Source organism: Rhinopithecus bieti, unplaced genomic scaffold (assembly GCF_001698545.2).
Source record: "Rhinopithecus bieti isolate Rb0 unplaced genomic scaffold, ASM169854v2 scaffold_28547, whole genome shotgun sequence".
NCBI classification, from domain to species: domain Eukaryota; kingdom Metazoa; phylum Chordata; class Mammalia; order Primates; family Cercopithecidae; genus Rhinopithecus; species Rhinopithecus bieti.
Window position 1 is genome coordinate 4046644 of NW_016813480.1, and position 14622 is coordinate 4061265.

The following is a 14622-nucleotide window of genomic DNA, read 5'->3' on the forward strand; positions in this document are numbered from 1 at the left end:
AAAAAAAAAAAAAAAAAAAAAAAACAGAAAAGAAAGAAAGAAATTAAATGTCACTCTCCATAGAAAAGAAATGACCAGACTGACAATACAATACTTAAACAAAAAACTTTCAGGAGGAAACTGCATAATAATCCCCATTAGCGCTAAAGAAAGGACTCCATCCTAGGCAGGGTCGCAGCTCAGCGTGTCCTTCCAGGAGGTGAGGGAAGGCGCAGGGCTCACCATGCACTCGGAATCTAAATCATCGCTTCGAAGTGGCAGAAGTAGGTGCACATGGAAAAATAAAACTCCCCATAAAGGCTCATTAAGGATTCCATAGGGGAATGGGAAATCATAAAATAACCGGCTAAAAAAATAAAAAGGAAGTTTGTATTTGACCGGGACCCCCTGATGTTAAACTTCAATGGGCACAGAAACCATCTGCTTGAGTCGTCCTGAACGCCTCAACTTGAGCGCTACAGTGATTTGTTTTCAGGGGAAAAAAATGTGTATTCTAAATCAAAATGCTGTCTTCATGGGGTCGTTCCGAAAACATTAGGAGGGCAGGGGGCGGGAATGATTCTCCGGAGGAGAAGGGAAAGCCGAGGGCTAGGGGGGCACCATGATGCAGGGACGGCAGCAAGGTTGGCCAGGGCAAGGCAGCTGAGAAAGGATGGCGCTCAGTCTCGGGCGACCCATGTGCATAAAAGCATGAGGCAGGCCGGGAAGAAATAGAACCAGAGCTTTGCCTGCTTCATAACTTTCCCAAGGTAAGTCTTTGAGCTAAAATTTTTTTCCTTCTGAGTATAATAACCCTACAGGGTACTTCCTCCAAAGCGTTAAAAAAAAAAAAAAATGCATCCACATTAAAATGAACAGATAAAGCCCAAGGTGATAAACAACCAGAGATGTTTATCATTTCAAGAGTGGCAAAGAAATTCATCAAGCTGTGGCTTTTCTGGCTTGGTGATTAAGGTAGAGGCAGCATGCTGGTTGGTGGAAAGGGTGTGAGGTTAGCAAGAACCTGAAGTAACAGCACCCCCGCCTAATCGGCAATAGGACCATGGACAGGAGAAATGAGGGTGCACAGACACATGCGGGCTGCGCCAGCTCCTTTGGCAGAGGTGACTATGATGCTGGAGGGGCAGGAAAACCCCCAGTGGCGTTTTAGAGCCTCACTCCCTGCTCCACCCTTCTTTGACACTTTTAATTTGAAGAGAGCAATTGCTCTGGATAACACATCCTATTCGTATGCAGTTTCAATAAAGCAGGTCATGGGATCTCCCTTCCCTAGACATTTTAAAGAGAAAGACAGACAAATATTTGCCTGGAACTCCTAGGAAACCTCTTAAGATCCCTTCCAGCCATATGATGTTATAACTCAAGTATTTAATAATGCTGGGGTGTATAACATCTATGGTTGCTGACAGACTACAGGAAGTGGGAGTCCCACAGGCCTCAAAGCATTTGACTCAGGAAAGTAAACAGGCAGGTGTGTGTGGGGCCGGCCCCCAAGTTCATACTCAGGTCCGTTGTTTTCTGACCCCAAGATGCTCGCTTGCTTGAACCTGAAGTAAGTCACCTGATAGGAAGGAACCCCAGTTTTCCCACCTATAAAGTCAGGATTCCTTCTCTTACCTACTTCAGAAATTATCTTGAGGATTTATTTGAAATCGGCAAAGGAAGAAGATTGATAGCATGCGCTTTTCAGAGCCAGGAGGATTTTGTAATTCCTTCCTGCATCTGCGGAACTGCGAGCTGAGAAGAAACCTGAGAGGTGATCTAAGACAGAGCCCCCACTTTGGGGAGGTGGAGCCCCAGAGCTGCAAAGGACTGGCCTGAAGCCCTGGGGCTATCGGAAGCTCGTTCACTTTGTATATGCAGCCCTGACTTCAGCTGGAAGGGGTGGATAGCCTTTTTGCCTTGTGTTCGCGTGATTGAGGTGAACACATTCTTCAAACACCTCAACACCGTAGAAACACCAGGGGATTCCTGCTACCTGCCGACGGGCAGGCATCTACTCACGATGTGTCGCAATCTGGAGACAGACGGACATGCCCTAGGTTCACTGTGATGTCCAGGTTTTCTGGACGATCCAGCAGGCCCAATCACCTAGATATGGAACCGCCCAAGGGGTTCACCTTGCCCGTTGCCTAGACACAGTCGATTCATCAAGACAGAGGAATTGCAATGAATAATTCACGCAGAGCTGAATGTGAGGCAGACTGGAGCTTTATTGTTCCTCAAATCAGTCTCCCTGAGCATTCCGGGAGCTTTTAAGGAAAACTTGGTGGATGGGGGTAGCCAGTGAACCAGGAACGCTGACTGGTCAGGGAAGAAATCATAGGGAGTCCAGAGCTGTCTTCCTGTGCTCAGTCAGTTCCTGGGTGGTGGGAGCTACAAGATTAGACGAGCCAGTTTATGGATCTGGGTGGGGCTAGCTGATCCGTCAAGTGCAGGGTCTGCAAAATATCTCAAGCACTGACCTTAGGAGCAGTTTAAGAGGGTCAGAATCTTGTAGCCTCCAACTGCATGACTCCTAAGCCATCATTTCACATCTTGCGGTTAATGTCAGTCTAGTCCCCAGGCAAGGAGGAGGTCTGCTTTGGGAAAGGGCTGTTACCATCTTTGTTTAAACGATAAACTAAGCTTCTCTCAAAGTGAGTTCAGCTTACGCCCAGGAATGAACAGGGACGGCCTGGAGGTTAGAAGCAAGATGGACTCGCTTCAGTTCGATCTCTTCCGCTGTCTCAGTCATCATTTTGCAAAGGTGGTCTCAGATATGCACCCTACAGGTCAGGAAATTGGCTATCTTCCTTCACCTTTGGGCTATCCCTGCAGAGTGGACCTTTCTTTCATCCTCAGGCCACCAGTGCAGTACAGCACATCAGGAGCCCTGGCATGCGAGGCTCAGATCACAGAGGAATGGACCGAACTTGGCCTAACTTCAGGAGGCTGTTTGCTACTGACCACGGGTCATTACGGCCCAAACTCAGCTCATGCTCGTGGCAATTCACCTCACAGGGCAGCGCCCCGTCACAACTACAGGGAAGACGACAGCTGTAAATCACTGCTCACCCCTGATCTTAAGCACCTAACCAGGGGCTGTCCCAGCACCTTTGGCAGGGGTGAGACCAGAATGGGATTACAGAGAAAGGCTGTCATGAGCACAGCTGTGTTTCAGCAGGAAAAGCAATGCAGCAGATGCAGAAGCTGAGGGTGAGAGGTTATTATTAGCAAGATCAGGGACCTGTCTGATAGGAGCAGCACCTTGCCTGGATCACAGAGCAGCTTGGCCAACCCCACAGCTGGCCAAAGAAAACCAACCAGCAGGACAGGGCCTCCAAACTGCACAAGATCACAACCACAGAGAAATCCAAATATCCCCGGGTTTTCATCTAGACAGCAACCTTAAGAGGAGCGGCAGAGGTTTGGGGCTGCACGGAAGCTTAAACACCAGGTCCTCATGCCCAGCTACCATCTCTCAACAGGATGGGGCAGCTGGACGCCCAAACTGCTGACCTGTGCGATGGCGTAATCCGAGTTGTTGGTGGCCTGCATGCCTTCATTCCCACTGATTCCCACACCCACATGGGCTGTCTGGATCATCCCGACATCGTTGGCGCCGTCTCCGATGGCGAGGGTGATGGCCTTCACCCGCTTCTTCACCACATCCACTATCTCAGACTTCTGCAGAGGAGACACTCTGTGAGAAAAGAGAGGGAAATCAGAACTATGCACATCTTTCCAGAGGAAACAGCTGTAATCTACATTCCGCTGCATTAAAAGGACAGTCACTGGATGATCTCCAAATTCAATACATACATTTTATGCTCATGTGCAAAGAAGCTTTCAGAAAACAGGAGCCTGTGGCTTTCAAGTATTTGCCAACTTCTCAGATGAAATACACAACAGAAAACTAACTTAAAACACAGCCTATTTGTAATCACTCTGCTCAGTGGGAGGCATCTGCACAAACTCCTCAGGGGTATGTGTGCCCTGCTGAATGATAAAGGCAGTCAGGCTAGTTACAGGGGTCTTTGGAAATGTCTTTCCAATAAATCAGAAAGCCAGCACAGACCTCCTTTTGCTTTATGGTACATCATATACAACCTAGGGCTGGCAAGGGAATTTTCTGTAAAATCTGCTTTTACAGAAGGGAAAGGAAATGGGCAGGGCATGAGAACGTGCAGAAAGAGGGCTGGGGTAAGAGGAAAGAAAAAAAGACTTCTCTACATCCACCTCAGAAAAGGAAGCTGTGTTTGAAGGTCAGCCAAGGCAGAGGATTTAGGATGGGAGTCAGGGAGTGGAAGTCTCCCCTTGCTGAGCCGTGCAGAAGCACAGCCCTCAAGGGGGCGAGATCAGCCCCTGCACAGGAGCGGTTCTTTCCACAAGGAATCCAAGATGGCGGCCAAGCTTTCCCAAGTCCTCAAGTTGTCTGGGAAGAGGAGCCAGTATAAATCTGTGGGGTCTAAAGCAGAGGGGTATTCATGATAGTGAAGTGCTTCTTCAGAGTGTAGACCAGAAAACACAGCAACATGAAGCAAAGACTAGCATCTCAGGACTGAGTGACTCTACATTCTGAATTGGTAAGCTGATGCTTGATTTGGGGAATTTACAGGTGAGCTCTTGGATCACTTAAACAGCCCCACAGTCCCCCGCCGCCACACACACAGAATAAACACAAAGTAAAAGATTTTTCTGGATGTCCCAGAGGTCTGCTGGCCATGCCCACATTGGACTTCATGCATCAGCTAGAATGGACACTCAAAGATTTGCCCAGTAAGAACTTCAACTGCTCCTAGATAGTCCCTATCCACAAAGATACCTGTTCCAAATAGAAAACTGAAGTGCTACCTGACATCTCATTCTACCAACTTGAGAAAGAAATGCATTTGGCGAGACAGCAAACTGAATGTAGAACCAAAAAGCCTTTGCTCAGTGACAAAGATAGAAGTTAGAAAGTTGGAAAAACGTGATGAAAGGACTTTAGGAGCTGGGTTACACAACCTGATATCCCTTTTAGCATTTTCACAAGGGTTTGCAATGGCAGCAGTTCGATGCCTCCTGGAGTAGGTGTGACCACTGGAAATTATCATTACTTTTTTGTTGTTACTGAGCATACTTAAGAGTACTAACTCTGTCATTTGGGGCTAAACAGGAAAAGTCTAACTTCTCTTACAAATATTTGGAAGGCTGAAATATAAAAATAGCTATCACATCCTTCCGCCCAAAGCTCTGTTGCTGCTTGCTAAATATTCTCAGGTTCTTCAACCATTATTTAATAGGCATGCTTCAGAACTTAAAAAATAGCCTCCACGTATAATCTTTTAGGCAACAGAGAGCAGGATAGAACAGAATCACCATCTCCCTGGTAGCAGATGCCAGATTCACTTTAATGTGACCTAAAAGAAAGTTACTTGAGCTTTACCACTGATTATCAATGAAGCCTCTGGTCAACTCCACATAAGCAATTTTAACATGAAGGGATATTAAGCTGTATGTATTCCCTCCTAGTTTGTGCAACTGCTACTTAAAGCCAAGGGCTGATCTTTTTGGCAGAGGCAGTCCACAACTGTAACTGGCTACACAAAAGTGACTTCCCATTTTGTTTTTGAACTCCACAGAACCACAGATCAAATATGGTTGGAGAAAACAACCTGGAAGCCATGGTTAAAGGCCTGAGTATGACCTTTTCCTGTGCACCACACATTAACCATTTAAGCAGGGAGAGGAGGTCCATGAGGCCCTGCTTTCCATGAGTGGGACTGGGAAAATGAGAACCAGCCACCTCATAGAATGGTTGTGATGTATTCATGTTAAACCACTGTGTTGACTAGCAAGTATAAAACAATTGCATCTCTTACTCCACCTAGCATAGGATTATGTGAAACATCTTAACTGTTGGAAAAACAACACAAGACTGGACACTTCGGAGAACTGCATGCCATCAGACTTGTGGTTCCCAACTGGGTGTGCAGGGGCCCTGGGGATGCTGCAGCAGAAATTTTTTAATTTTTGAGGGAAATACAGCAATGTTTCTCAGGTAACAGTGAAAAGTACTAGCTGGAAGTAGCTCACAGTTTCAACAATGAATCACACTGCATCCCTTTTCATGATATGTCTTTGTGAAGCTGAGCTCTCATGGTGGTGATGATAAAAAGCAAATGCCTTGTGAAAATCGATGTGGAATAGAAAATGAGCAAGGCAGCAACTATGCTTAGCCTACAGTTCAGGAAGTTGTGCAGTGCTCAACAGTCACATAACCACATGCCATTGTCAACAGTAATGATTATGTAACAATGGAGGAAATAAGGATTTTTTCTTTCAATGTATGTCTTTCAATGACATTATTGATTCAAATGTCTGCTAAGTTGTAGGGTCATAAATACTTCTTAAATTTTGACTTTACCTACTTAATAATTAGAAACAAGTTTTCCTTTTGGTCTAAGGGCTGTGCAAAGGAATTTCTGAGACACTGAGGACATAGTGTATCCCGAGTCTGGAGTCCCATGATTATCTTAATCACTCTTTAACTAAAATCGTTCACTCACTGAGGTGGAACCTCACTAAGGAGGCCATCACTTAATCTACAACTCTTCTTGTGCATCCATGAAAGTATCACAAGAGAGCGTAAAACAGGAACTTAAATAGGAATCGGGAGGCCCGAGGCTGCGACTCCTCCTTGAGTCTGTATGTCACTCAAGCAATCAAGAAAGCTGGCTGCTTCTTAAGCAAATTCGAGGTGGTCTGGAGAGAAAGGAAGCCCATGGGCGGAAGGCTTGGTCACTTCACACTGCAGGGGTCGGAAAATCTCGGGAGTGGAACAGGAAAGGACCTCAACGCACCCGGGTTTTCTTTGAGGTTAAAGTCGTTGGTTTTCTATTAGGGAGGTTAGCGATAGGCCAACCAATGGGAAATGAGGAGCAAGTCAAATAGACTCACTGGGCTTGCCACTCTGGGATTTGGATCTCAAGTCAGTCAAGTCAGGATTCCAATGGCTTCAAGTACAATCTATGAACATCCAAACAGCTGCCTTTCCCAAAAAGCAAAAATTAGGGGAAAACCCAACCAGGGTATATAAAGTAAGTCATACGGCAGGGTTTTAGGAGCATGAAATTCTCATCAAGGATTTATTACGCCCTCAGCTGTAATGCCTTGAGAAAACATAATTCTAGCAGACACTAGGGGTTCAAAACAGATGTCCAACAGCCAGTGTCTACAGAACTGAAGAGGCACCACCCCGCTTTAGCCATATGCAGTATTTTAGTATACCAAGTTGCCAGGAAGCACAAGCCGGCTCTTTCTTAATGTTAACTTGTGACCTGGATTCACATGCCACACTTAATAAGTATTCCCAACATATAATAATTCAACCTATAAAATAAAAACTCCAGACCACAGCTGAGCCAACCTAGGTGCTTGGGGGCACTTCTTTAATCCTATTTTGGTGTATTATGAATAGAAATATAAACCAAAAGCATTCAGTTGACTGGAGTATTCTATCTGCTTTTTTGGATAATATAATAGATTCTAAAATGAAAATAAGGTTTTCTTTTGAGACTTACAAAAATCAGTTCCTGGAGTATCTCATTTTATGGGATACACGTCCCTGAAATTTAAAAACTAGCTCTCTAAAGTTATTTCAAATATAACACTTAAGTGAAACCTTGAGTAACTGCTTTTATAGAACTAATGATCACACATTAATTTATCTGATATACGTAAATCCTGCTCTCAGAGTTTCTACTTCTGATCTTGCAATATCATCTGAGCAAACCTAATGTTGCAGGAAGTCAGGGACCCCAGAAGGACTGGCTGGAGCCATGACAGAGGAACATAAATTGTGAAGATTTCATTTTAATATGGACATTTATCACTTTCCAAATAATACCTTCATAATTTCTTATGCCCTTCTTTATCTTAATCTCTCAATCCTGTTATCTTCATAAGCTGAGGATGTGCATCACCTCAGGATCACTGTGATGATTGTGTTAACTGTACAAACTGATTGTAAAACATGTGTGTTTGAACAATATGAAATCAGTGCACCCTGAAAAAGAACAGAGTAACAGCAAGGGAACACGGGAAGACAACCGTAAGGTCTGACTGCCTGCAGGGTCGGGGAAAAAAAAGCCATATTTTTCTTCTGGCAGAGAGTCTATAAATGGATGTGTAAGTAGGAGAGATATCATTCTTTTCCTAGCAAGGAATATTAATATTAAGTCCCTAGGAAAAGAATTGCATTCCTGGGGGGAGGTCTATAAACGGCCACTCTGGGAGTATTAAGGACTGAGATACACCCTGGTCTCCTGCAGTACCCTCAGGCTTACTAGGGTGAGGGAAAACCCTGCCCTGGTAAATTTTAAGTCAGACCAGTTCTCTGCTCTTGAACTCTGTTTTCTGTTGTTTAAGATGTTTATCAAGACAATACGTGTACCACTGAACATAGGCCCTTATCAGTAATTCTGCTTTTGCCCTTTGCCTTGTGATCTTTGTTCTCCTTTTTGCCCTTTGCAGCCTGTGATCTTTGTGACCACTCCCTGTTCGTACACCCTCTCCCACTTTTGAAATCCTTAATAAAAACTTGCTGGTTTTGCAGCTCAGGTGGGCATCACGGTCCTATTATTGATATGTGATGTCATCCCTGAGGCCCAGCTGTAAAATTCCTCTCTTTCTACTCTTTCTCTTTATTTCTTGGACCAGCTGACACTTATGGAAAGTAGAAAGAACCTACTTTGAAATATTGGGGTGGGGTTCCCCGATAAGCTAGGCAGATTTTTTACCTCCTCTGATCTTGCCTGCCCAGTTGTCAAAGCGGGGCTGGATCTCGATTGCAGATTTGTATACTGAGCTCACTCGAGCCAGAGAAGTTACAAGGAACTCCACCCAGGAACCCCCAAGAGACCCAAAACACTTATTAATTAACCAGACTCACAAAATTCTTTCACTATCTGGATTTGAAAACCTCTTTATTACATACAGCAGTCCTTATGACTAAAAGGAAGTTTGGAAACCACTGTCCTAGATCAATGAGTTTCCAATTTTAAGTGAGCATCAGAATCACCCAGAGGGATTGTCAAGGTACAGCCTCTGATCGGAAAGTCTGGGCTGGGCCTGTGAATGTGCATTTCTAACAAGCTCCTGACTGCTGCCGCTGCTGCTTGTCTCTGGACCACACTCGAGTCACCAGCACTGGCCTAGACAATACCACAAGTTCTTTCTACTACAAATGTTTTCTAGCTAAGCCTGAATTTCCATAGCATAAGATACATACAACGTTACCATACTGACAGTTAACAATTACAAGAAACACTGAATCTTATCCCCTTTCTTAAAGTTTTGCATATGTAGGTTTTTCTTCTTCACTTTTAAACAGAAACCCAGAAAGTATACATTTTGTTTGGTATTTCATTAGAAATATTCTTTTAATCTGAGTGTCTCAAATAAGAAGGTGGTAGGGGCAGAAACTAACTGAAATACAACATACAATACTTCATAAGTTGTTTTTTGTAGTGACACAGAAACCAACTTATCAATACAAAGCCTAAAATACATAATACTTAACTATAAAATAAAGTGCTCCAATATATCAGAAGATTTCATTTGGAAAAGTGTTCATTTTCCTGTTGAAAATACTATCCTATGAAAAGGATTTTCTTATTAAAATAGTTAAATAAAATATAACGTCTTCTTTTCACAACAGTCAAAACTTCAGTACCTTTAAAAATCTCATAGCTTAAGTAGATAGATATACAAACACTCGATATTTGAGTCTAAAACCAGTTAAATTAATTAACCAATCCTATTTATTAAATGCCTCCATGGCTGACCACATCCCTTCTGACCACTGTGTTCTTTCTTCAGGTGCATTTAGTACATTTGTGCAGGATGCAACCCAGGGTGTCCAGGTCTTCTGGACAGTCGTTCCCTGTTGGAACATCTGTGCTCTCACCCAAACTGTGCGGCTCCCTCAAAACTTAATCTCATGTACCAGATTTTGGTGTATTTCATTGTAGCCCTAAATTCTAAAAGTAGATCATTTGGGCAGCTTGGAATGGCCACTGGAGCACAGTGGCAGATGTAGAATTTGGGGCTGGGAGGGCAGTAGTGGGAAAGGATAGTGGTAGGAATGGGGGTACATTCAGGCAAGCCCAATACGTACCTGTGGGTTAGCTTATTTAGAGGCACAAAGAAAGAAAATTGCAACTCGATCACTCAATAGTTCTAAGGGAGATGGAAGTGCTCCCTCACTATAAAAACTTACGCATGGTGGGGAGCTGTAACTAAGGAAGCTGCAAGAGAGTGTGCCTTAGAGACACGCAACAACAAAGGAAAGGTGAGAGCAGGTCAGTTTTTATTCCAAAGAATGCAGTGTTTGACCAAGAGGCGGCCTCGCAAGGGTTGGGTCTAAGGTGGGACATATTTTGAAAAGCAAGGTGAGTGCTGACAGCAGAAAGACTAATCCATGAGCAAAGGGGTTTCAGAGTGACTACGTGCACCTCACTGGTAAATGAACCACGTGTGCAGACTTTCAGGAATGAGTGTTTCTAGCTTTGGTTGCTTTTGCAGCAAAAAATGCTAGAAATCTTACGCCAGTATTTCCTCTAAAGATGAAGGTGTTATGGAGCCCCTCCCACGGAAGCATTTCTCAGAATCCTTACACGTTTCAAAACCACATCTGAACATAAAAGACGGGATTTCCTACAAAATGCCACGTGACTTGAGTTACCATTCTTTCCTAACACCATCAGCTGCACTATGAAAGAGCAGACAGGTGACATAGAAGTTTTAAGAATTGGCTTTTTAAAAAAATTATTTAATCCGTACATTTCTTTCCACAAACTATTCAATGCAATTGGTTATATCCATCCTGGGGGAGGTTTTTCTCTCTAACCTTCACAAGGACAGAGATGACATCTTTCATTTCTTTTCTATCCTTCCCTTTCCTCACCCTTCTGCAAATGTCTAATTTAAGATTTGTACAGCAGACATTCAATAAATGGTGACTAACTACCAAAATCATGATTTCAAGACTAGTTACATCTCCACCCATAATTAAGTGTAATAGAAAAAAAATACACCTCTATTTAAACAAAACTATCTTAACTTCCGTATAAACAACAGACCTAGGAACATGCTATTAGTGTGCAGTTCTGAAAGCCTACTCGCAGATGGAGAGAATGAAAGGAATACATAAATGACCGGCCACCTCTGTGAGATCTCAATGCTTCATTCATGGAAAGCAGATAAAAACACCCCACTTGCCCTGTGATTCAAGAGAAAAGATATCGTTTGCAAACTTCCTGACCAACATGCTAGTGGTCTTGATTCTATTTTCTCCAAATACTCTTAAAAACATTCTAGGCCTTCTGGGAAAGCTCTTTTATTATTTTGAGACAGAGTCTCACTCCATCGCCCAGGCTGGAGTGCAATGGGCACGATCTCGGCTCACTGCAACCTCCACCTCCCAGGTTCAAGCAATTCTCTTGCCTCAGCCTCCCAAGTAGCTGGGACTACAGGCATGCACCACCACCCTAGCTAATTTTTTTCTTTTGTATTTTTAGTGGGAGATGGGGTTTTGCCATGGTGGGCCTGCCTTTGAACTCCTGACCTCAGGTGATTCGCCCGCCTCAGCCTCCCAAAGTGCTGAGATTATAGGCGTGAGCCACGGCACCCAGCCTTGTGACAGCCTTTTTTTTTTTTTTTTTTTTGAGACGGAGTCTCGTCTGTCGCCCAGGCTGGAGTGCAGTGGCCGGATCTCAGCTCACTGCAAGCTCCGCCTCCCGGGTTTACGCCATTCTCCTGCCTCAGCCTCCCGAGTAGCTGGGACTACAGGCGCCCGCCACCTCGCCTGGCTAGTTTTTTTGCATTTTGAGTAGAGACGGGGTTTCACCGTGTTAGCCAGGATGGTCTCGATCTCCTGACCTCGTGATCCGCCCGTCTCGGCCTCCCAAAGTGCTGGGATTACAGGCTTGAGCCACCACGCCCGGCCCTTGTGACAGCTTTTAATGATACATGGCTGACAACAAAAGCACTTTCAGGGCTTAACAGATACCAGCTTGCCAAACGTTTACAAGTGGTCTTGGGGATGTTGTGTGATGCAAATCATTTCAACAAATTATTTATATTTAAGTACCTTATCATATGTGTGTGTATGTATACTGTACTAACATATTTTACACACATATACTTTTTTTTGAGACAGGATCTCCTTACGTTGCCCATGCTGGTCTTGAACTCCTGGTCTCAAGCGATGCTCCTGCCTCAGCCTCCCAAGTAGCTGAGGCCACAGGTGTGCGTCACTTTGCCCAGCTTAGCTCAACCACCTGTTTGTTCTTTGTGCAATGATTTAAGCCTAGAATCAGATTCCATCGCAATAGAATACCTGTGTAATATCTCTGCACTACAAATGACTATTTAACACAGTGCCCAGTAGGATAAGGATTCTTGCTGATTGACTAGTATGACAAACGTATATCTCATTATTGGTGATAAAACATGCATGACCTAATAATGAACCCTGATGCTATCCAGCCACCCTTGAGAAACACAGGTCAACACGCTCCAGGATTTGTGGAGCAAGTAATCTAAGAGCCCAGATGTACTGACGGCATTATTTTGGTATGGCTGAAACATGCATGTTTTGATAACATCCACCATCTTTTGGCAATACCAGCCATAGGTCCTTTCGTTTTGGTGACATGGCAATTGAACGGGTGCTAAGGTCACAACACCAGGAGTCTGTGCAAAGGAGAGGGTAGAGGCAGGCAGCTGTGCAAGCATCTTGCTTTTTATCTTAGTCCTGCAATTCCATGGTAATTTTAGGAATTTAACACATATATTTGAGCATGTATAAATTGTGGAAAGCTTGAAGTTTCCACAGCATTGCGTAAGTACAAAAATTATTTAACAGGGTGTATCATTTTTCAAAAATACTAAGGTTAAATGTTTCCATATTCCAAAAGAGATTCTTTATAACTCAACTTTCAAAAACAGAATTTGAGCTCTTCTTCACACTCCACAAATGGAGAGCTTTTAGAAAATATTTATGTTAATATGCTACTGCAAAAACACATTAACATTTACTAATAATTTCCTTGTACAAAGGGTTCGTTTTACTCATTTTCAATATTTAATAATGATAAGAAGTTCAATTTTAATTATTTCAGTGTTATATACACCTCCCAACGTATGCACACAAAATACGAAGAATTTTAAGATTAGCTATTCTATTTACCTGAAGATACCTTTATATGGCGTCTAAATTCTGATTTCAGGCTCTAATAATGTCCTTGAAAACCAAAAATTTTTAAAGGGAAGAAGCCGTAACAATTGATTGAGACATGCGGCTGCTTTCTCTATACATTTTACTGATCTTAATTACTACATGACGACTTGTGACTGCTTCAACATCCTATGAGCATCGTCTTCTTTGAAACAGGAGTTACAGATCAGCCATCCTACAGTTGTTAGTGGTGAGGGCAACTTGATATTCTTTATTAACTGAACAAAACCCTTAAAACTCGATCCTGCATTCAAGCCGTAAATGCTGCCTCTGCAGCTGAGACTTGCAGAGGGGCTCTCAGAAAAACAGGAGGACACCCTGTCTGCTCAAGATCGGTTTACTCCACAACTGAGAAAGGGCTCACTTTGAAATAAGGATACTTTGCTTGGGGGTTCAGAATTTACGCATCGGTACTTGCGTCTGTGACAATTTTATCGCATGTCCAAAAAAACAGAACAATTAAAGTGGCATTCTGACAGGAGTCTAGCTTCTGAAAACCTGACATCTCTACTAAATGATGTGGAATGTATTAAGATCTGGGCAAGTGCATTTTATGTAAAAGTTGAATGTGTTGTATGTTGTGAATTATATAGTTTTATAGTCACTGAAATCAACTGGTTATAGTCTGTCTCTTCCTGTACTAGACTGAAAAGAATGGAGCAGTCTAGGAAGGCTGGGATTTAAATAAAAGATATTAGATCCTTCTGTTCCCAGGCTGAAACAGGGATTAGAATAACACATTTAAATACCTTAATGTTTTAGCACAAAAGCATGAATTTGATACTCTGCTTCCTTGAGATGCTTTATTAACGCCCCCAAGACCCTCTCAGGAGTGTCTGGCTTCCTTGAAGTTAACATACATGTATTGTTCCCCACTGCACATTTTACTAGTACTTCAAAACAGTGTGCCTGACCTCTGCTGTGGGGAAGGTGGGAATAGGAATCAGAACTGAGAGGAAAGCTGAGAGTGTTTGAGTTTTGACATTTCAGAGCAAACTTGTGACTCCCGCAGGACCAGGCATCATGAGCTCATGCATGGCTGAAAATTAATGACAACGGAGATGCTTAATATATTGGATGGTTTTAATTAGGCCTGCCCTTCACCCATCACCTGTGCACAGAACAAAAGGTCATCTGATTACCAGTCCCATATCTACACCAAACTAACTTCCTGCGCTCTGGAAATAATGGGCAGGCTATCCAGTTCTGACCTTCACCTCAGTCCTAATCCAAGCAATTAAGAGACCCCAGAGCTACAGGGACAGGGACAGCAACGGCCAACACCATGTGTGCTTCACACTCAGGGGGTAGTTTGCAGATTAATATCTCTCTCTCCCTCTTTCCCCACCCCCCAC

General features: G+C 43.5%; 1 protein-coding gene across 1 annotated transcript in view; it reads right to left on the bottom strand.

Annotated features, from left to right (window-relative positions):
- Positions 1–14622, bottom strand: part of LOC108512908 (phospholipid-transporting ATPase IB-like) — a 346886-nt gene that overhangs the window by 260136 nt on the left and 72128 nt on the right. Inside the window, exon 3 of the mRNA XM_017848466.1 lies at positions 3502–3685. Within this exon, the coding sequence (XP_017703955.1) occupies positions 3502–3685 (184 nt within the window). The remainder of the gene's footprint in view (positions 1–3501; positions 3686–14622) is intronic.